A 23,036-nucleotide genomic window follows, 5' to 3' on the forward strand; every position below is an offset into this window, starting at 1 on the left:
TACAGAGGGGTCACTGCACGGTGCAAGCCACTCATAAGCATCAAGAATCAAAAGGCTAGACTGGACTTTGCTAAAAAAAACATCTAAAAAAGCCAGCACAGTTCTGGAAGAACATTCTTTGGACAGATGAAACCAAGATCATCCTCTACCAGAATGATGGAAAGCGAAAAGTATGGCGAAGGCGTGGCACAGCTTATGATCCAAAGTGTTGTGAACTCATTTTCTGCTCCTCCTTCCGTTCTCCCTCTGGTGGTGACAGGGGTAGTGAGGTTGGTTTAATTAGTAGTGATCTGCCACCTGATGAGGAGGATAGCGATTGGATCTCTGGAGTATCAGACTGGATATAAGACAGCAGACGCCCTATCCTGGTGCTGGTGATTCAGTCTGCTTCTCAGGTCTTGGACTTCAGCTCTGTTCCAGTCTTCTCAAGTTATGTTTGTTTTTGCTATTGTGCACACTTGCTCTTGTTGGTCAATTCAGTTTTTTGTGGTCAGCCAGCCCCTGCTGGGCTGTGCTGAATTTCCACTCCTATTTATCTGTATTTGCCTTTTGGTCCCTTATTAGATTGGCCTCTTTGCTCTGTCTCAGAATATTTCAGAGTGCTGATATAGTGGGAGAAGTCTAGTGACTTCAGGGTTAATTTTGCTATCAGAAGTGTTGGACATTATTTTGGTAGGGTTTTTTGGCAGATTGCAGACAGTGTCTTTCCTTTCCTTTCCTCTCTAGTTAGTTGGGCCCCATCGTTTGCTCAGCCTATTTTCCTGCTTTTGTGTTTTCATCTTGTTTCGCCGTCAATACATGTGGGGGGTTGTCTTTCCTTTGGGGTCTGCTCTGGGGCAGTTAGTTTTCCTCTTTTCCTGCTTTGGGCTTATGTAGCTCTCTGGTTGTGACAAGGCGTCTAGGATCATCGTAGGAACGCTCCACTGGTGCTGCTGGTTGTGTGGTAAGATCAGGAATCTGTATAGTTACCAACCACTCTGGTTTTCTGAGACTTTGTGTTGTTTTTTTCCTCCTCGGTGACCCATTCATAACACCAAAGCATACCACATCATCTGTAAAACACGGCGGAGGCAGTGTGATGGCTTGGGCATGCATGGCTGCCAGTGGCACTGGGTCACTGGTGTTTATTGATGATGGGACACAGGACAGAAGCAGCCGAATGAATTCTGAGGTATTCAGAGCCATACTGTGTGCTCAGATCCAGCCAAATGCAGCCAAACTGATTGGTCGTCGTTTCATACTACAGATGGACAATGACCCAAAAGATAAAGCCAAAGCAACCCAGGAGTTTACTAAAGCAAAGAAGTGGAAAATTCTACAATGGCCAAGTCAGTCACCTGATCTCAACCCAATTGAGCATGCATTTCACTTGTTAAAGACTAAACTTCAGACAGAACGGCCCACAACCAAACAGCAACTGAAAACCACCGCAGTGAAGGCCTGGCAGAGCATCAAAAAGGAGGAAACACAGCGTCTGGTGATGGCCATGAGTCCAAGACTTCAGGCAGTCATTGCCAACAAAGGGTTTTCAGCCAAGAACTAGAAATGAACATTTTATTTACAATTATTTAATCTGTCCAATTACTTTTGGTCCCTTTAAAAACAGGGTGGCCCATGTTAAGGAGCTGAAACTCCTAAACCCTTCATCCAATGTTAATGTGGAGACCCTCAAAAGAAAGCTGAAAGTCTGAACTTCAACTGCATCTGAATTGTTTTGTTTAAAATTCATTGTGGTAATGTCTAGAACCAAAATTAGAAAAATGTTGTCTGTCCAAATATATATGGACCTAACTGTACATAGCGGAGTCCGGTAGGGTGCAGGAGGGCGTCAGTACTTTAAGGAGAAGGCCTTTGGGTATTTCTACGCCATGTGTCTTTGGTGATAAACGCTGCCTACACTTATCCCCTTCACGGTCTGTGGAGCTATTGTGCCTTTCATAGCACCGTTCCCTTTCATCATTATTTTCTCTTTGTGGATTCTCCTGGATAACCAGAGGGTGGGGGGACCGCGGGATTCTCCTGGATAACCAGAGGGTGGGGGGACCGCGGGATTCTCCTGGATAACCAGAGGGTGGGGGGACCGCGTTGGGACCGTTATCTTCATAACACTCAGCACATTTATTTGCGGTTCCAGTAGAGCTTCGTTAGGTCGTCCCTCTGTGTTGTCCACCACCCATGAAATACGTCCTTGTGGGATGAAGCTGCCTTGTTAGTAGTTTATCACCACATCTAGTGATATGTGATGGGGGTCAAGGAGTGATAGTTTTCATTGAGCGGGTGCGCAACATCGTATGTACAGGGTGCCGACCTCCGCGGACAGGATGGGAATAGTGGTGGTCAGTCCACAATTCCCTGCTTCATTAGGGGACCCAGTTTCCAAGGTCGGTTTCTCTGGATCCAGGGACTCGAGCAGTGGGTTTATAGCTTTATAGTTAGTAAAGATCTGACTTTATTGGTTTGTTGCTTGTTCGTCCTTTGTTCCTTCTCACGTCTCCGTTTCTTCGTCTTCCTGACGTCTCCTCAGATTATGAAGCTGCAGGATAAGCTGAATAAACTGCAGGAAGAAAAGCACCAACTGTTCCTACAGCTGAAGAAGGTTCTCCATGAGGAGGAGAAGAGGAGGCGGAAGGAGCAGAGGTCAGTGATGGTGGCCTTCTCAGGAGTGCAGACCCCTCCTCGGTATTGGCCCCCGCTCTCGAGTACAGACTCCTCCCCGGTATTGGCCCTTGCTCTGGAGTACAGACCCCTCCTCAATATTATTGGTCCCTGCTCTGGACTACAGACCTCTCCTTAGTGTTATTGGCCCCCACTTTGGAGTACAGACCCCTCCTCAGTGTTATTGGCCCCTGCTCTGGAGTAGAGCCCCCTCCTCAGTATTATTGGCGCCCTCTCTGGGGTACAGACCTCTCCTCAGTATTGGCCCCCGCTCTGGAATACAGACCCCTCTTCAGTATAATTGATCCCCTGCTCAGTGTTATTGGCCCCCGCTCTGGAGTAAAGCCCCCTCTCGGGAGTACAGGCCCTTGTGGATTGGGGTAGTTTGAGGGTCTCTGGGGGTCCTGGAAGATTCTGATCTCAGGTACCTTGTCTTTTTGGTTCAGTGACCTCACCACGCTCACGTCTGCCGCCTACCAGCAGGGCATGGTAATGCACACAGGGACGCATATCCTTAATATGCAAGGTAAGACTCTTACACACGTTCCCCTATGTGCACGAGTTCCTATAAGGGATCCTGTCCGCAGGGTTTTAGATCTAAAGCAATGTCACCTGTGAGCCCCTGCAAAGTGGATAACGTCCGTGCCTCCGTGTTATACAAATCCACCACGAGTGCGGGGGTCCGACACATGGAGCTCTCCGGCATCGCCCTCTGTGACCTGCACTGTCATTCCTGGAATCGATAGTCGGGCTCTCCCAACACCTGGGGCTCATGTGATGGTATCGGGGATGACGGCATGAAATCTCCGGCGTGGAGCAAGTGACAGAAGAGAGTGAGCGGTCAGTCACTAATGGGAGGCCAGCGGTGGGTGCAGGACCCAGCAGCACCTCTGAGCCATGGGCATTAAGTGTGGATGTAGTCGGCATCGCGGGGTCCATAAAGCCGCCCACCCTTCATTCTGAGTTAACCCTTTCCGCCCCCTGACGTCTTTTTCCTATTGCAGGGAGTCCTGGAGGCCATTCCCGTCACAGCTCTCTCATGGCTGATCGGGCCAAGCAGATGTTCGGACCCCCAGTGATAACGGTCGGCTTTATGTGCTTTTCCCAAATGTTTTCTGCTTGTATCTGACGTTCTCCTCCAGTCAATGAATTGTCTCTTCAGGGTCGTCACTACCCCACACAACCGTCCTTCAGCCCCACGGCCTCTGAGCATGGTCAGTACCCAAGTAGTCAGGCAGGCCACAGCCCATACACTGTCAATCAAGCACAGCACAGCTTTGGTGCCGGCCAGGCAGGGCCCGTCACTTACACAGGCAGCCAGCCGATCCGAGGTTAGAGGGGGTCCATGTACACGTGTGATGGTTACGCCGTATGTGCCCGTGATCACCCAGTGTCCGTCTTTCTGCAGGTCCAGCCGCCTTCCCCACCATGCAGTACCTGTCTCACCAGCAGCCAGGGTACACGGTGCATGGCCACTATCCCGGAGCTCATGCAGGTTTGTGCATTGTCCCTTCTGTGGCCATCAGGAGCCGAGGCCCTGCTGTCTGACCTCTCTATCCCCTGCAGGGTTTATGCCTCCGAGCAGCACCATCCCGCTCCAGAAGCAGCTGGAACATGCCAATCAGCAGTCCGGATTCACTGACTCAGTGAGTATCCAGAGCCCGCGGGGTATATCCACTCTCCGTCATGTCGTGTGTCCTGGAGCACGCGGGGTATATCCACTCTCCGTCATGTCGTGTGTCCTGGAGCCCGCGGGGTATATCCGCTCTGTCATGTCATGTGTCCCGGAGCATGCGGGGTGTATCCGCTCTCCGTCATGTCGTGTGTCCCGGAGCACGCGGGGTGTATCCGCTCTCCTTCATGTCGTGTGTCCCGGAGCATGCGGGGTGTATCCGCTCTCCGTCATGTCGTGTGTCCCGGAGCACGCGGGGTGTATCCGCTCTCCGTCATGTCGTGTGTCCCGGAGCACGCGGGGTGTATCCGCTCTCCGTCATGTCGTGTGTCCTGGAGCCCGCGGGGTATATCCACTCTCCGTCATGTCGTGTGTCCTGGAGCCCGCGGGGTGTATTCGTTCTCCGTCATGTCGTGTGTACCGGAGCACGAGGGGTGTATCCGCTCTCCGTCATGTCGTGTGTCCCGGAGCACGCGAGGTATATCCGCTCTGTCATGTCGTGTGTCCCGGAGCACGAGGGGTGTATTCGTTCTCCGTCATGTCGTGTGTACCGGAGCACGCGGGGTATATCCGCTCTCCGTCATGTCGTGTGTCCTGGAGCCCGCGGGGTATATCCGCTCTGTCATGTCGTGTGTCCCGGAGCACGAGGGGTGTATTCGTTCTCCGTCATGTCGTGTGTACCGGAGCACGCGGGGTATATCCGCTCTGTCATGTCGTGTGTCCCGGAGCACGAGGGGTGTATTCGTTCTCCGTCATGTCGTGTGTACCGGAGCACGCGGGGTATATCCGCTCTCCGTCATGTCGTGTGTCCTGGAGCCCGCGGGGTATATCCGCTCTCCGTCATGTCGTGTGTCCTGGAGCACGCGGGGTGTATTCGTTCTCCGTCATGTCGTGTGTACCGGAGCACGAGGGGTGTATCCGCTCTCCGTCATGTCGTGTGTACCGGAGCACGCGAGGTATATCCGCTCTCCGTCATGTCGTGTGTCCCGGAGCACGCGAGGTATATCCGCTCTCCGTCATGTCGTGTGTCCCGGAGCACGCGGGGTATATCCGCTCTCCGTCATGTCGTGTGTCCTGGAGCACGCGGGGTGTATTCGTTCTCGGTCATGTCGTGTGTACCGGAGCACGAGGGGTGTATCCGCTCTCCGTCATGTCGTGTGTACCGGAGCACGCGAGGTATATCCGCTCTCCGTCATGTCGTGTGTCCCGGAGCACGCGAGGTATATCCGCTCTCCGTCATGTCGTGTGTCCCGGAGCACGCGGGGTATATCCGCTCTCCGTCATGTCGTGTGTCCCGGAGCACGCGGGGTATATCTGCTCTGTCATGTCGTGTGTCCCGGAGCACGAGGGGTGTATTCGTTCTCCGTCATGTCGTGTGTCCCGGAGCACGCGGGGTGTATCCGCTCTGTCATGTTGTGTGTCCCGGAGCACGCGGGGTATATCCGCTCTGTCATGTCGTGTGTCCCGGAGCACGCGGGGTATATCCGCTCTGTCATGTCGTGTGTCCCGGAGCACGCGGGGTATAGCCGCTCTTTCATGTCGTGTGTCCCGGAGCACGCGGGGTATATCCGCTCTGTCATGTCGTGTGTCCCGGAGCACGCGGGGTATATCCGCTCTGTCATGTCGTGTGTCCCGGAGCACGCGGGGTATATCCGCTCTCCGTCATGTCGTGTGTCCCGGAGCAAGCGGGGTATATCTGATGTTACGCGAGAGGCACGGGACCCCTCCACGTGGCGGTGTGGATTCCAGTCGCGCTCCCCCGTCTGTGTACCATAGGGGTGTCCTGCTGTACTTCTGTGCTTGTATTTGGACATTACAGTTTTTTTCTTACACTTCCACATCTCTCTCCTCAGTCTACCCTTCGGCCCATGCACCCCCAGGCTCTGCACCCCTCGCAGACACTTTTGACAGCTCCGCCGATAGCTGTGCCCATGCAGCCGACCAAGGTAAGAGCTGATAGCTGCGCGCTCGCTGGTGGGGCGGTGTTGGGGGCAGAAGTTCCTGCCGTCAGTGCGCCTCCTTTTAACAGGATTGTATTGTAGGCGGCCGAGGCTTCGGGTAAATCAGACTCTTGTAGTAATGACTGTAACACGACTACCACCACCATCATCCCTGACTGTGCAGGCGGAGATTAACCCTTCCCAGCAGAAGTCACTGATGCCGTATGGAGCAGGCTCAGGAGCTGCACTCGGTCTCTACACTGCGGCTGCAGTTGGCAGTTCACAGCTGCGCTCCTTGCACCAGAGCTGGGATTGTAGATTCTGTGGTTCGATGCTGTGGGGGCTTCTGTCATCACATCGACCACCTGAGAGCAGGCCTCCATGGCTGCCACGCCGTTACTCCTCCGCCCAGGACAGCACCATAAACGAGAGCCTTCAATAGAACAACCTCCCATGTTTAAGACAGGAGATCAGGAAAGCACTGTAATGTGACCACTGCAGGGGATCGGGCTCGTGGGGTCGCCATCTTCTCGTTTAGAGGATTGTGGAGGAACAACTTTCATTTTATCTTGGTAATATGTCAGTGTCCAGGAATCGTCTGGTGCTGTCTTGTGTAATGGACGGTGCATCGTCTTGTTAGGGAGAGAGTTAAATTAACCCTTCACGGTTGAGCCAGTGATGTCCAAATTATTCCACAGAGTGTTGCTAGCAACTCAAATGACCAAACGGAGACATGTCTCTGTATGGGACGATCCAAAGAGATCGGTAACCTGTTTATTGTAGTCACTTCTTTATAATATTTTGCTTAATTATGCAAAGTTCTCAACTACCAATAAAATCATTTCACTTTATAAGCCAATAATATTGCATGGAAACCGGAAACTACATATACCGTATAAGTCGATCCGAGTATAAGTCGACCCCCCTAATTTTGCCACAAAAAACTGGGAGAACTTATTGACTCGAGTATAAGTCTAGGGTGGGAAATGCTCCATAGATTATTCCCCCATATGGTGTCCTCAGAAGAAACTCCATAGATTATTCCCCCATATGCTGCTCCCATAAGAAGCTCCATAGATTGTTCCCTCATATGCTGCCCCCACAAGAATCTCCAGATTATTCCCCCATATGCTGCCCCCCCATAAGAAGCTCCATATATTGTTCCCTCATATGCTGCCCCCATAAGAAGCTCCATATATTGTTCCCTCATATGCTGCCCCCATAAGAAGCTCCATATATTGTTCCCTCATATGCTGCCCCATAAGAAGCTCCTTAGATTATTCCCCCATATGCTGCCCCCACAAGAAGCTCCAGATTATTCCCCCATATGCTGCCCCCATAAGAAGCTCCATATATTGTTCCCTCATATGCTGCCCCCATAAGAAGCTCCATATTGTTCCCTCATATGCTGCCCCCACAAAAAGCTCCATATTGTTCCCCCATATGCTGCCCCCATAAGAAGCTCCTTAGATTATTCCCCCATGTGCTGCCGCTGCTGCTGCTGCATGTAAAAATAAAAAAAATGACATACTCACCTCTCCGTCGCTGGGTGTCAGATTCTCACCTGTCCTGCGTCCATGGCTGCTCACCGCTATCTGCACGTCATCAGTCAGTGACGTTCAGACTGCAGGGGGCGCGGCGCGCATTAACCACGTCACCGCGCCCTCTGCTGTCTGAAGTCACTGACCGATGACAGACAGCAGCAAGCAGCCATGGACGCAGGACAGGTGAGTATCGCTGTACTTACCCGTCCTGACGCTGTCTTGAGCCCCCAGCTTCTCCGCGCTCTCTCTTCCTGCCTTCAGCGGTCAAGTGGTGCTGCTCATTAAAACTCATCAATATGCGCATATTGATGAGTTTTAATGAGCGGCACCACGTGACCGCTGAAGGCAGGAAGAGAGAGCACGGGGAGAAGCTGGGGGCTCAAGACAGCGTCAGGACGGGTAAGTATGACCTGACACATCCGCCCCCTCCGACCCCTTTGTATATGACTCGAATATAAGTCGAGAGGGGGACTTTCAGCCCAATTTTTTGGGCTGAAAATCTCGACTTATATTCGAGTATATACGGTATGTCCGTCATAGAAAGTAGTATAGTGGCATATTCTTCAGAGTAGTACACCCCCGCCTCCCTTATCTTTGCACCTGATGGGAACAGTCTGGTTTCATGACAGCCCTTGCCAATTACAAAAATTTATCTTACAGCAACAAAAACGGAGAAATGAAACCTTCAGGAAAAATGGAGAAGTGAAACTTTATCTCTGATTTTAGTATTAACTCTTCACATTCCCCCCTAGATAAATTTTTTTTTAAACATATATGCAGCATCAGAGGTGCTATCCCAAGCTAACAGCTTGAGGGGTACTGGTCTTCACATGACTGATGCCGTGTTAACAGTCATGGCTGTCGCGGCGCACCCGTCGCCCGTGTATACTGCAATTTACAAATAACAATTTTTGATGACGGTGGTGGTGATCTTTTGTAGGTAGCCATTTGCTTGGCTTCAACATCTTCATCAAGTAGCCTTTTTTGAGATCGGTGCAGAGAAGAGCAGGGGCAACGACGCCTTTGGTATCATCATTAGCTGGCTTAGTGTAGAATTTCCTAATACATGCAGAAATACACCAAAGAACAAGTTTTAGTATCACATATACAACAAGGATACAGGCAGCAATGTGTAACAAGCTTTGTAAGATCCCAGCTATCCAGCCCCCAATTCCCTTAAACCAATTGGCTGGATTGAGAAAGGAGAAGGTGTCTGACCACCAGCTGTCCTTATTACGATCACTGTCTTTATTGTATTGATCTCTGAGTCTTTGAATATTTTCTAACTTTAACTTCATAGTACTGTTAGGATCTATATAATGACAGCAAGCGGGTCCAATGACCTGACACATGCCCCTTGTGCTGCTGTTAAGTAGTTCAGCACTATAGTATGTTGATTAGTGACTATAATAAGTTGATTTTGGACAGCAACAGTAGTGTTAAGTATGTCCAATATATCCCAAATTTGATCATCTAGATAGTCTGTGGCCCTAACCAATTTATCCCACATTTGTGTAATCATTGGGTAAATGAAAATAGAACTGACAATTTTATTGGCCACACTCATCTGCACTATATGTGGCCTCCCTGAAGGGCGGGGTGAATTGTCCGCAGCTCTTTTGTATAATGTATGTTTGGGTATAGCCTGTGTATCCAAGTGTTTGGAATAACAAAGGTGGCCGGGGTCAAGCGACCCAGAGTACAAGTACCTCTTACCCCTACTGGCAACCATTTATACGCATTGTCTCCACATACCCAGAACATGTCATCAGGTAAATCCCATAGGGCTGAATGTTGCAGCACCAATCTATGAGCTAAGTCTATGAATGCAGATGCATTCTGAAGCATGCACCAAGCTGGAGATTGTCCTAAAGGACTACAATCACCTACATCGGGATTTCCACAAGTGGGGGTTCCTGGCACATAGTCAGAGGACTCATTACAAGATATATTGCCAGGAATACTGGCACAGGTTTCGTTAGAACCCTGGGGAAACAAATTAGAAAATTCCCATGACGTGTTATGTAACCTTCTTTCTAGCAACATTGGTTTGAAGGCATCAGTAGAGTGTGAAGTTACATTGAAACGGACTTGTAAACCATACGCTGGAACTTGCCCCAGATTGATTAAACTAGTCTTATTCTTAGGGACCCATGCCCCTCCTTTGTAGGCCAAGTATTGGAAGTTGTGTATTGCTTCCTGAAAGGTTACCTTGCCACCTGGGGTATCCCACCCATCCCACAATAGGTATACCAACAGTTAAATTCCATAACTTAGCATTATCTGTGGCATTATTAGTGAGTGTGTCAGAACAGTCAGTCCAAGCAAATAACTCCTCTGGTGGAACAGGGATAGCCAAAAAGGGGATGCTTGTGGCTGACGCTGGTGAATACGTGCAGATCCATCAGTCTGCCAGAGACTGGGAATTGTCCAACAAATCTCTCAGTAATTTTTCATGATGTTGTATAAACTTATTATTCAAGGACGTTGGGGAATTTAGGCTGTCCCATGCGGTTACCAATAATATGGAAAATGCGAAAAACCAAAACATTATGTCCCCTTTTATTTGCTATTGGTTTGTTGGGTGATGAGGAGGACTTCATAGGGACCGTCATACAAGGGTTCTAGTCCGTGCTTCCTGACTTGCCTTTTCACGACTACCAAATCGCCAGGCTTCAGGTTATAGCAGGTGTCGGTTTCTGCTGAATCTGGAAAAGAAGAGGAAACTAGAACATGGGTGTTAGCAAGATTTTTACTAAGCTGAATAACATATTGAACAGCACGGTCAGTCTCTTCTAATAACTGCTGGGGCTGGAAATTTGCAACTGGGGGCCTAGTACCAAACTTTTACTCTTCGCCACGACAGCACCCACTTGGAGAGAGGGATCTGCCCATAGGAACAGGAAACCTACAGAGATAAGAGGGCGGTCTGCCTCTCCTCCTCAGTTGGTTTCCTGTTCCATGGGAACTGCAGGATTTTCTACAGAAGCTTACCTGGGGCAAGGAACCGCCTGTGCAGTGTCTGCACGAACGGCAGGGGTTCCGGTCCGAAAGCAGCGACGGGGGAATGCTGGAGTCCGGCTCCCTCCTCGACTGAGACACCAGCAGCGTGATGAGAAACACCGGTTCTGGGTGAGGCCGACCGGGCGTTTTCTAATAACATACACGCCACCGGGATCTTGGAGGACAGCCATCCCGGTCCGTGTGGGAGTGCGGAGCTGAGAGGAACATGTAATCTCTGGCGTTCCCGGGGCTTCAGCGTCCAGGAGGATGCATGGGCGGCGCTGCCTGGAGGTAAGGAGGAACTTCTGGGTTACCGGAGGTTCCTCAGTGTACAGCGCATGTGCGGTCTCACAGAGCCGTGCGAGATTAGAGCTTGGAGCAGCACTCCCCGCCCCCTCCAGAAAGAAGAAGAAAAAAAAGATGTTTAATATGGCGGCGCCGGCTTCTGTATTTCAGGCCGGTCGCATGCTAATTAGCTGCGCCGCAGGCAGGTGCACCTGGGGGGTAGGTACCAGGTAATGAAAGGGGCTATATAAACCTGTGGGGATATGGATAGAGCGTGCAAGCATGTCTTCCCAAAGACAGTACACGCATCCTCAAGCAGGTGATACAGCGGCAGCTAAAGATCACTCACATCGTGGCTCCTCGGATAGAAGCCATGCCAGCAGAACCCCTTCTCGGCCTGAGCCGGTACCTACAGCTTCTCTGGGTGAGTGGATGACTCTCTGCAAGTCCTTTACCGGACTCTTATGCAAAGAGGCTGTGCAAAAAATGCATTAACGAAACCGCAAAGCAGGCTTCAACATCAGCCACAGATATTCGGGCTATAATAAGGGAGGAATTACAGGCCCTAACCCAGTCTGGCGGCTTACCTAAGAAAACTAAGACTAACAAGCCAGCAACAGTTAGCTTAGATACGGATGAGGATGAAGCAGTAGTCTCGGACAGTTCCAATGTGTCCACATCATCATCTTCCTCTGATATCGAGGGGCGTTCATGTTTTCCGTTAGATAACATGGACAACTTGGTGAAATCTGTGAGAAACACCATGGGATGCACAGAGACTAAGGACCCGCAAACAACAAAAGAGATTGTTTGCGGGATTAACAGGAGGAGGAGGAGAAGAGCTTTTCCCATGATACCAGCTATAAAAGCCTTAGTGAAAAAGGAATGGGAGAAGCAGGACCAGAGAGGTTATCTTACCTCGGCGTCAAAAAGAAGGTACCCCTTCAGCAACGAGGAGTTGTCAACGTGGTCTAAGGTCCCGAAGGTCAATGCGGCAGTCGCCTCCGCCTCAAAACAGTCTGCCTTACCAGTGGAAGACGCAGGGATTCTAAAAGACCCACTGGACTGGAAAGCTGATGCCTCACTAAAGAGGGCATGGGAGGCAGCTACGGGCACATTTAAACCGGCAATAGCCAGTACGTGCACAGCTCGCTCTATGCTGGTCTGGATTGATCAACTAGATCATCAAATAGAACAAAAAGTCTCCAGAGACAAGCTACGAGCTGCTATACCACTAATTCGTGGCGCAGCGGCATATATGGCGGATGCTTTGGCCGATTCCCTACGCATGGCAGCCAGAACAGCAGGCTTGCTTAATAACGCCAGATGTAGCCTGTGGCTTAAAAGCTGGAAAAGTGACACCCAATCCAAGGCAAAGCTCTGTGCCATACCGTGTGAGGGTGAGTTTTTGTTTGGGAAAACCTTAGACAAAATCCTTACAAAAGCAAAAGAAAGGAAAAAAGGGTTCCCTAACCCCTCTCTCCCATTTTATAGGAGGGCGTTTAGGAGACGACCATTTGGCAGGGAAGACCAGCAGAGAATCAAAATCGCTGGGCCACGGAGGAAGAAAAAGGCAAAGGTGCTATGTTTAGAGGATCCTCCTTCCGCAGGGATAGGAGCTAAGGACCCAGTCCCTCCAGTGGGGGGGGGGGAGACTAAAATTTTTCCTTCAGGAATGGGAGAAAATTACGGCCAGCCCTTGGGTCCTAGGCATTATTAGGGAAGGATTAAAATTAGAGTTCCATCACGTACCCCGTAATTCAGTCATTGTAACATCCCTCAGCTCACCAGTCCAACAGCGGGCCTTAGAGAATGAGATTCAGTCTGCTGAACAAAAAAGTTTTGGTCCAGGTGCCTAAAGGACAGGAAGGGAGAGGATTTTACTCTCCTTTCTTTCTGATACCTAATCCAGATGGCTCACTCAGGAGGATAATTAACCTGAGGAAACTAAATTCATGTGTAGTAAATCATAAATTTAAAATGGAGTCCATTAGATCTGCAATTAAACTCCTTTTTCCCAATTGTATGATGGCAGGCCTGGATCTGAAGGATGCCTATTATCATCTTCCCATCCATTACAGATTCCAGAAATGCCTCAGAGTGGCGGTCTTCCTTGAGGGCACCATACAACACCATCAGTTCATTCACAGCCATGCCATTCGGCCTTTCCATCGCACCAAGAGTCTTTACAAAGGTGATGCTGGAAGTAATGGCTTTCTTATGACAGGACACACTGATAGTTCCCTAATTGGATGATTTTTTTGATAATCGGGAACTCAGCTAGACAATGTAATAAGCGAGTTGCTGATGCAATCTTATCCCTACAGGCTCTGGGTTGGATAATAAACTTCAAGAAGTCCAGAATCGAGCCACAGTCAGTTCAGTCCTTCCTGGGTCTCCATCTAGACTCCATAAGCCAAAAATGTCTGCTGCCACAGGTAAAAATTACAGCAATTAAAACGAAGGTCAGGTCAGCAATAAACAAGCCACACACATCCTTAAAGAAAGCAATGTCCCTCCTGGGGTCCCTTACTTCCTGCATCCCGGCAGTTCAGTGGGCTCAATTCCACACGAGAGAGTTACAGCATCAAATTCTCTTAGAGGAAACTCAGGACCGTGGAAATTTTGGGAAAAAAATCACTATCTCAGACAGGCCTAACCTCCTAGCATGGTGGCTAGAGGAGGATAACCTATCAGGAGGAGTACCATGGGTGATAACACCCTCCCGTATAATTACTACTGATGCCAGCCCCACAGGATGGGGAGCTCATATGGGAAGCACCTTCGCCCAAGGCCTATGGGATATAAGTGAGGATCAGGATTCATCAAACCTAAAAGAACTAAAGGCGGTTAGTCATGCATTGTCATTTTCTTCCGCAGTTACAAGGAGAAAACGTGAGGATCCTGTCAGACAACACCACAGTGGTCGCATATCTGAACAGGCAAGGCGGGACTCGATCAGTCGTATTAATGTCTTCCGCAAGAGAGATCTTGTCTTTAGCCGAAAAACATTTTTTGTCTCTCTCAGCCCTCCACATAAGAGGGAGAGACAATTCAGAGGCAGACTTTCTAAGCCGCCATACACTACAGCAAGGAGAGTGGTGCCTGAATCAGCAAATATTCACACGCATCGTGTCACTATGGGGTCTTCCCCAGATAGATCTCTTCGCCACCAGGGAGAACAGGCAGGTGCGAAGATTCGTCTCTTTAAAAATGGCAGACAATCCGGAAATTCTGGATGCCCTCCAAGTCCCATGGCGGTTCAAACTGGCGCATGCATTTCCCCCAATCATACTACTACCACAGGTGATCAGGAAGATCAGAACTGAGGAAGCACGAATAATCTTAATAGCGCCATTCTGGCCCAGGAGGCCATGGTTTTCATGCCTGCAAGCAATGTCAGTGACAGACCCATGGGTGCTTCCTTCAACCCCCAGGCTCCTCTCGCAGGGGCCACTCTTCCATCCTCAAGTGGACAATCTCCACTTGACGGCTTGGAACTTGAAAGGGAAATGTTGAGATCAAGAGGATTCTCGGAGGGGTTAGTCAATACTCTCTTGCAAAATAGAAAATTGGCTACGACAAAAATTTACACCAGGGTGTAGAGAAAATTCTTGGAGTTTCACACAGCTCCTGATTCCAGAGAAATTCCTATAACCGCAATCCTAGAGTTTCTACAGAAAGGGAAAGATTTAGGACTATCGGTTAACACACTAAAAGTCCCCGTGTCGGCTCTAGGGGCCCTCTATAGTTATAACGTGGCAGGCAATAGATGGATAGCCAGATTCATCTCGGCCTGTGAGCGAAGCGAACCGGTACAAATACCCAGAGTTCCTCCTTGGGACTTGAACCTGGTACTGGAGGCCCTAACACGTCCTCCTTTTGAACCATTAGATTCAATATCCCTTACTCATCTATCCTTCAAAACAGTACTACTAGTTGCACTAACCTCAGCCAGAAGAGTTAGCGACATACAAGCACTTTCAATAGAACCCCCTTTTCTTTTGACATTCCAGGATCAGCTAATATTAAAACCAGACCCCTCATACTTAACAAAGGTAGCAGGGAAGTTTCATAGATCAAGAGATCCACCTCCCTTCATTTTTTAGTAACCCTTCTACTCCAGAGGAAGAAAAGTTCCATACACTAGACGTTAGAAGAGCAGTATTACAATACATTGAGAGGTCTAGCAGCTGGAGGAAGAGTAGGGCTCTATTTGTTTCCTTCCAGGGCCAAAAGAAGGGATATGAGGTCACAAGGGGTACTCTGTCTCGGTGGATCAGAGACGCGATTGGTCTAGCATACTCCGAGAGCAATGAAGATCCTCTGGAGGGTATCGGGGCACATTCCGCCAGAGCTATGGCTTCCTCTTGGGCGGAGAGGGGAGACGTCGCAATCGAGTCTATATGTATAAGGCTGCAACTTGGTCTACGCCCTCTACCTTTTATAACCACTATAGGCTTGATTTATCATGCTCATCTGACAGCCTTTGGTAGCGCGGTCCTCGGCACGGTGATCCCTCCCAGGTGAAGGTCTCTGAAAGTCTCTCCAGTGGGTGCTGTCGTGGCGAAGAGTAAAAAGCTGGATTACTTACCGGTAATGCTCTTTTAATGAGTCCACAACAGCACCCGTTCACTAACCCTTCCTAGAAGTTAACATCATGTATATACACCTTCTTAGTTGTAAAGTTAATAAATTTAGAATATTGAATAATGGCCTAATAATTGGCGGTCCTCCGGGTACTCTGAAATCCAACTGAGGAGGAGAGGCGGACCGCCCTCTTTTATCTCTGCAGGTTTCCTGTTCCTATGGGCAGATCCCACTCTCCAAGTGGGTGCTGTCGTGGACTCATTAAAAGAGCATTACCGGTAAGTAATCCGGCTTATCTCATATGGGGACAGGCCATGTTTTGCAATAGGGGTAGTACGGATGTGGTATAGTACAATGGGTAGGAGCTCTGGCCATGGAGCCGTAGTCTCCTGCATCATTTTGGTCAATTGTCCCTTCAGTGTGCCATTCAACCTTTCAACTTTGGCCTGTTTCACACTTCCGTTTTTTCAAATCCGTCAAAATCCGTTGTTTTCCGTAAAAAAACGGATCCGCCATTTTTTGCAGGATCCGTTTTTTTGTCCCATAGACTTCCATTACGGTTACCGCGGATCCGTCAAAAAAACGGATCCGTTTTTAAAAAAACGGATCCGTTTGCATCAGTTTCCGTCAAACGGAAACGGATCCGTTTGGCGGACACAAAAACGGAAGTGTGAAACAGGCCTTTCCCACTGGATTGTGGGTGGTACGGAGTTTGTAGTGCTACAGTGGATCCAAGCATTGTCAGAACTTCTTGGTACACATGAGAAGAAAAGGTTGGACCTTGATCACTTTCATCAACTTCTGGGACCCCATATCTGCATATGACTTCCATCACCAGTTTCTTCGCTGTAGTTTTTGCAGTCATGTTGGTAACGGGGAATGCTTCCAGCCAACTGGAGAACATGTCAACAACAACCAAACAGTATTCATACCTTCCAGACTTAGGCAACATGATATGGTCCACCTGGAGCCTTTGGAAAGGATAGTCGGGCTTAGCAAGATGCTTCGGGGGTACACGTTGAAGTTGACCGGGATTACGAGTGTGACAGATATTACAGGCATGGTTGAACGCTGACAAAACTATGGAAATTCCCGGGGCCTAGTAGAATTTTTGCACCAGTGCGAGGGCCTGATTCTTTCCTCGATGTGTAGGTCCATGTGCCCATGTGGCAATAGCAGGATACATCCGCTTAGGGAGACACACGAGTTGATCCTTTTTCCAGAGACCATTATCCATTCGTGCCCCATCAGTCTTCCATTGCTTCACCTCTTCCTTCAGTCTGTTGTAGATCATCAGGTTCTTGTAGGGTCAGTGCTTCTTGTAACTGTTTACGCTGAGAGCGTGTGGTCACCATAGTTGGTATGGTTGGTTCAACGGGTAAGAGAGCGGCGGCTTTTGCTTGCATATCCGCAAATGCATTGCCAACAGTCTGTGGACTGGTCCTAGGACCGTGCGCCTTAACTTTGATAATGGCCACCTGAGTAGGTAATTTGATCGAGTCCTTGAGGGTTTTAACAGCTTCAGCATTTTTCACTGGGGTTCCGGCAGTAGTAATAAACCTTTGATTGGCCCATAAAGCCCCAAAATCATGAGCAATACCAAATGCATACCGTGAGTCCGTGTATATATTAGCCCGTCTGTTCTTAGCCAAAGTACATGCAGTAGACAGAGCCTGGAGTTCTGCTTCTTGTGCTGACTGTGAGGGCGGGAGCGCAGCTGCGTGCACTACAGTGTCCTCTGTGGTAACAGCGTATCCCATGTGGAATCTACCAAACTTGTCAGCATATCTTGAACCATCCGTGTATAACACCAGATCAGGATTTGGGAGTGGATTCTCACTGACATTTGGTGGAGTAGCTGTTTCTTCAGTCAGAAGTTGGGAACAATCATGATGGAGAAAATCCTCATCACTGCCATCTTTCTTGGGGACCGGCAGTAAAGTAGCCGGGTTGATTGTAGTACAGCGATGCAACTTGACATAATCAGGCAAAAGGAGTGAACACTGCAGCCGTAAGTGTCGTTGCACAGTCAAATGTCTTGGTTGCTGAAGTGTCAGTATTGCTGCAATGTCATGCAGGGCAAAAATGTGCGTTTCATGTCCAAGAATTATGTCTGCAGTCTTGTCAAGCAACGAGTGAGTGGCGTGAACTGCCCTCATGCAACTTGGTGATGCTCGGGCCACTGGGTTGAGGCGGGCCGAATAATAGCCCACTGGTCGCTGCCTATTGCCATGTGATTGTGTAAGTACCCCTGCTGCATGTCCTTCATTCTCAGACACACACAAATGGAACGTTCGAGTATAGTCCGGGATGCCCAAGGCAGGGGCGGAAGCAATGAGCCGCTTCAACTCAGAGAAGGCATGATGAAGGCTTTCCATACAAACCGGTGATCTTTCCTTGTAGCTCATTATACCGTCTTTCAAGGCGTTGTAAAGGGGTTGCATTATGCGGGATGCATCCGGTATCCACTGACTACAATAAATGCACAGTCCAAGAAAACGCTGGAGTTCAGTTTTCATCTTTTGGGGAAGGAAGGGAGCTGACAGCTATTTTTCTTTCTTCTGTGAGGTGTCTGACACCCTGAAGGAGACAGTGACCCAAGAATATCACTTGACCAAGGCAGAACTGAAGTTTCTAGGCCGAAACCCGACAGATCAGTGCTGCCAGATGCTTGAGGAGGCTGACAGTGGCAACAATGGCTTCCTGCTCCGTCCGTGCACACAGCAAAAGATCATCCACATACTGAAGCAGCGTGACCTGGGGGTGATCTAACTGCCAGGACAAGAGACACTCGCTCATGTTTTTTGCAAACTGGTTGGGACTGTTTTGGGCCCCTTGTGGCATAACTGTCCATGTTATCTGTCGTCCCTGAAAAGTGAATGCAAACAAAGACCAGCAATCTGGGTGTAACGGAATGCTAAAGAAGGCATTGGTAAGATCGATGACTGTAAACCAAGCAGCATCCTGGGGTATTTGGGACAAAAGAGTATGTGGATTAGGCACCACTGGAGTTTCCAGAATAGTAGCTGCATTAACTCCCCGTAGGTCTTGTACCAGCTGGTACACAGGGGGCTGGCCAGGTGGGGTCTTTTTCTTAACGGGAAACAAGGGCGTATTACATGGAGAAACACAGGGTACCAGAGCACCGTTATCAAGTAACATTTGTATTTGTTCCTGAAGGCCCCTGATCATGTTTCAAAGGATATTGATGGACTTTGGGAAAAGGGGCACCAGGTTTGAGAAACACTTTTACTGGTTCTACAGGCATTTTCCCTATATCATTTGGCCCTTTTGACCAAAGTTTAGATGGTATCTCTGAGAGGTATGGGGTGAGTTGTTGATCCTCAGGCAATATTGGGGGTGGATCTGGGCCTAACAGGGCCATCATAACTGTGGGAAGGGCATGAAAAATACAGATTTCCTCACTTTCTTCATCTGCAGAGGGGTTATGTAACGTAAGAACCATCCGACCATCATCTTGGGATTGTATTCTGGGGCGGAACTGTGATAATAAATCTGCCCCCAGTAAATTTACTGGACATGTGGGAGAGATTACGAACTGAGCAGTAACCTTGGGGAAGGGTCCCACAGGGATGGGTTTTGTAAGAGTTTGTTTATTGGGTCTGCCATCTACTCCAATTAAAACAAGCTCTTGATCTGAGAATTGAATAGGGATATCCGTAGGTACATCTGATGATTTGATTATAGAATTGGCCGCCCCAGTGTCTACCATGAACTTAATAAGGGTGTCCCCTACAGGGAGCGTGACGGATGAGCATGCCCCAGGTTTGGTGGAGGACATTGTGATGGCAGACCCTGGTTGGCCACCCCTTCAGTATGGACATTTATCAGGATTTTGGGGTTGTCCGTAACCGGGGTATCCTCTGGGGTTCCCAGTATTTAGATTACGATTGGAAGAGGGAACTTGAGGGTAGCATCTATCAGCGAGAGTGTGACAGTCTCTCTGAAAGTGACCAAGTCGCCCGCAGCGCCAGCATTGCAAACGAGAATTAGCACGGCGGAGCTGGGGAGGAAGGCTCCTATTCATAGGATTAGGGGAGATACTGGAGTAAGGAGCTGAAGTCTGAGGGAGGGCCAGAGTTTGCTGTGTGCTCCAGTGATAAGGAACCAGCTGCGTACTCGCAGCCGCGCTGGGCGCAATGGTGGGGGCTGCGGCTGTTAGAGCAGGGGCTGTCAGAGCTGCCGCTGTTGAATTATTTTTCTGTTTCCCCGCTGCTACAGAGCGGGTTAAATTCTTCTGAAAACTTTTTATTACTTTCAATGCATCATCTGGGGTGGAATTCTCAACATTAGGTTTAACTGAGATTATCGCCTCTTGCAACTCGGGTTTAAGGCCGGACATCAAAGCTGCCATAAAAAGATGTGTATGGGCTTCATTATACAGTGAGAATCCCAGATCTCTAAATACTACCATAAGACGCCCATAGAACTTCTCGGCAGTCTCCCCCTTCTCCTGTGTGACATCTGTGAGAGCGGTAGCTTGGTCCGCTAATCTATCCTGTGCCCAGACCTTTAAAGCTTTGCAGAAATCAACACCACTCTCATGGGTTCCCCCATCCAGATCCACATTGTACATTATGCCACCCTCCATAATTGGAAAATACCCCTCCCCAGCTTTTACTCGAAGTATGTGTAATAGATTTCTTCGGGGAGTGGAATAAATGTCTCGATTTGATGCCATTTGCCTGTAGAAAGCCGTGGGGGAAGTCTCTGGATCGGGTAATTGATTGCAAACAGTCTATTTGTGATGGGTGAAGGGAGTATACTTTGGCCTGTCAGGAGTGCTTTCCACATTATCATCTTCAAATTCGGATATTACTGACAACTCGGGGGGGAGGAGGTGGCGGTAGTATGGGCACAAGAGGCATCTGCTGTGGGAGCGAGGCAGGAGGCTCTGTTACAATTAGAGATTGTATTGCCTGATGGGCCGTTGGGTGGCTGTCGAGGGCAAATCGGACCTCCTCCAATTTTATGGGGTTTTCCTGTATACACCGCTCTATTGCTTATACTATGACCATGGCAGCATCCTTCCTGGGATATTGAAAAATACCGGCAGAGATTAATGGTATAGCCACTGTATGTTGAGGCATCGTATCGGGGGGGGGGGGGGGGACGGAGGAGGCATACAGGATTGCGTTCTGGACAGCCTCAGTAAGCAATTGTTGGGACCTAGGAATATTGATAGGGTCATATCATGGTCCCACTGCATGTATTACATATTGACACGGCAGCTGTCCTGCTCTGGTTGCTGCAACCTGTCCTGTTTCTACCTGCCCATACGTTTGTATATATGAATCAGATTCTTCCTGTATCATGGGTCCGCCTTTCTGTGAAATTTTTGCGGCCAGTCCTCCAGCATGGCGAAGTTGATTGTTTGCGGCATTTACTATGGGCCCAACATGCTGCTTCGTGAGATCCCCTGTCCCTATCCTAAAGAGCACATCATAACAGTGGGGTCCAGGAATAATATTGGAATACATTTCCTGGAAATATTCTATCTCCTCTGAGCATCCTGTCTCTGACCTGGTAACTAAAGTAGGAGGGGGTGGATATCCATAACCACTAGCAATATTAGTCATAACGGAGACTGGGGCTGCCGGTGGATGATAATAGGTACCGTCAGCATTCAACAGAGGAAAGGTGGGGGCTGCTACTCCTGGTCTCCTCATACCATAATTGTAACAGACCTCTCTCCACTGAGGATTAGTAACTCCGCATACAGCACAGAGCCACCCAGAGGATCCATAGGGTGGGGGCATACTGAGGTTCGGTAGTCCAGGATACATCGGTGCCTTAGGGTTAAGGGGCACAGAGCTTACAGTCGGGAGGAGAGGCTTGATTTCCTGGGGAGGGATCTTATCATCTAGCAGGGAAACTTCTTGCTTCAAATCATTAACTATTTTCCTGCCCGACACATTAGCCTCGATCTCAGTGTCTTCTTTAATCACATTCTCAATTCTTTCCTGTACCACAACACTTTCAGTCTTTTTCACAGTGTTAGACAATTCCTTTTTCCACATAGCAATAAAAACAATCAGAACTCACTTGCTGTTAAATTTCCACATAACCTTCATTATACAACTCATGTGCCAAGCCACGGAACTCCTCAGCGCCTTTAAGTAATCCATCATCAGTCAACCTCCCTTTTTTTTTTTTTTTTTTACTCCTTCATCCCATAGCGTAGCCTGTAGCCTCCTGCCCTTAGGAAATCCTAAAATCGAAAATATTTTTCCTGCATTCCTGACAGATTTCTTTCCTCGTCTTTGAATCACAATTCCAAACTTTTCTTTTTCTTCACCTGAAACATAATTCTCTCCTTTAGAGCTAAATATCCTTCAGTTGTGCACAGATCTGGAGCGGCCTTATCAGTCTGTTCCACCGGGTCAATAATCCCCCTCTAGGATTGCCCAAAATTTGCGGTTCTCAGTGAAAGGAGGAGGGCGTCTCAGACTATCCCTCCGGACACCTCTGGTTATATATATATCTATATATACCTGAGTTACATATCCTACCCAGTCTTCGATCACTCACCACACCTGATTACTAACAATGATCAGGAATTCAGGATATTTTGACTATAAAGAGTCACAATCACTGGTCAATCCGGGGTGTCCGTCCCTTATGAGGTACGGTACGAGCACTGGGCCCCCAATGGGACTGCACCTCTATATGATTCCACCCATGAATCACCCCACCATGGGGACAAACCTTAGATCCTCTTTGCAGCAACAAGCACAGGAAAACCACACCAACGGTCAGTCTGAACAGTATAACTGCCAACTTACTGTGGTTGTCGTGGGGGATGATTAGTCCCAATTTTCCAGCACCTGTGTCCGCTCCGAGGGTCCTCTGTCTTGTCGTCCGGGGGCAGAGGCGTCCCTGTTCGGGGGCCCCACGTTGGGCACCAGCTGTTAGGGAGAGAGTTAAATAACTTCACAGTCTGGGGCTCCAAGCCGCAGTCTGCTCACGGCCTGCAGTGACCATATACCGCCACATGGTAGTGAATACCTCGACACAGTCTACCCTTCCTCCAGACTGAGCGTTATGGCACAGGCCCAGGGGTCAGAACCTCCTGCAGAATGCCTTCTATGTAAACATTACCCCTCCCTACGTCACACCCGTTGTACAGACTGACCCATGGAATCACTCGGGCCGGTCTCACTTTGGACTCTCCTGTGAGCAGATATTGGTGATACCCGACTTTCTGAAGCTTCCCGTGTCCTGGTGGTTCTTATCCCCATTATAATCATAGGATGGTAGAGTTGGAAGGGACCTACTGGGTCATCCGGTCCAACCCCCTGCTCAAAGCAGGATTCGCTAAATCAT

At 49.1% G+C, this 23,036-nt stretch overlaps 1 protein-coding gene across 1 annotated transcript in view; it reads left to right on the forward strand.

Annotated features, from left to right (window-relative positions):
* Window positions 1–23,036, forward strand: part of GPS2 (G protein pathway suppressor 2) — a 46,799-nt gene that overhangs the window by 13,288 nt on the left and 10,475 nt on the right. Inside the window, exons 4-10 of the mRNA XM_073564061.1 lie at window positions 2,525–2,637; window positions 3,102–3,181; window positions 3,660–3,739; window positions 3,818–3,986; window positions 4,064–4,150; window positions 4,222–4,301; window positions 6,181–6,273. Of these exons, the coding sequence (XP_073420162.1) occupies window positions 2,525–2,637; window positions 3,102–3,181; window positions 3,660–3,739; window positions 3,818–3,986; window positions 4,064–4,150; window positions 4,222–4,301; window positions 6,181–6,273 (702 nt within the window). The remainder of the gene's footprint in view (window positions 1–2,524; window positions 2,638–3,101; window positions 3,182–3,659; window positions 3,740–3,817; window positions 3,987–4,063; window positions 4,151–4,221; window positions 4,302–6,180; window positions 6,274–23,036) is intronic.

This window comes from Dendrobates tinctorius, unplaced genomic scaffold, assembly GCF_039654945.1.
Source record: "Dendrobates tinctorius isolate UK_male_01 unplaced genomic scaffold, ASM3965494v1 ptg000424l, whole genome shotgun sequence".
Taxonomy (NCBI): domain Eukaryota; kingdom Metazoa; phylum Chordata; class Amphibia; order Anura; family Dendrobatidae; genus Dendrobates; species Dendrobates tinctorius.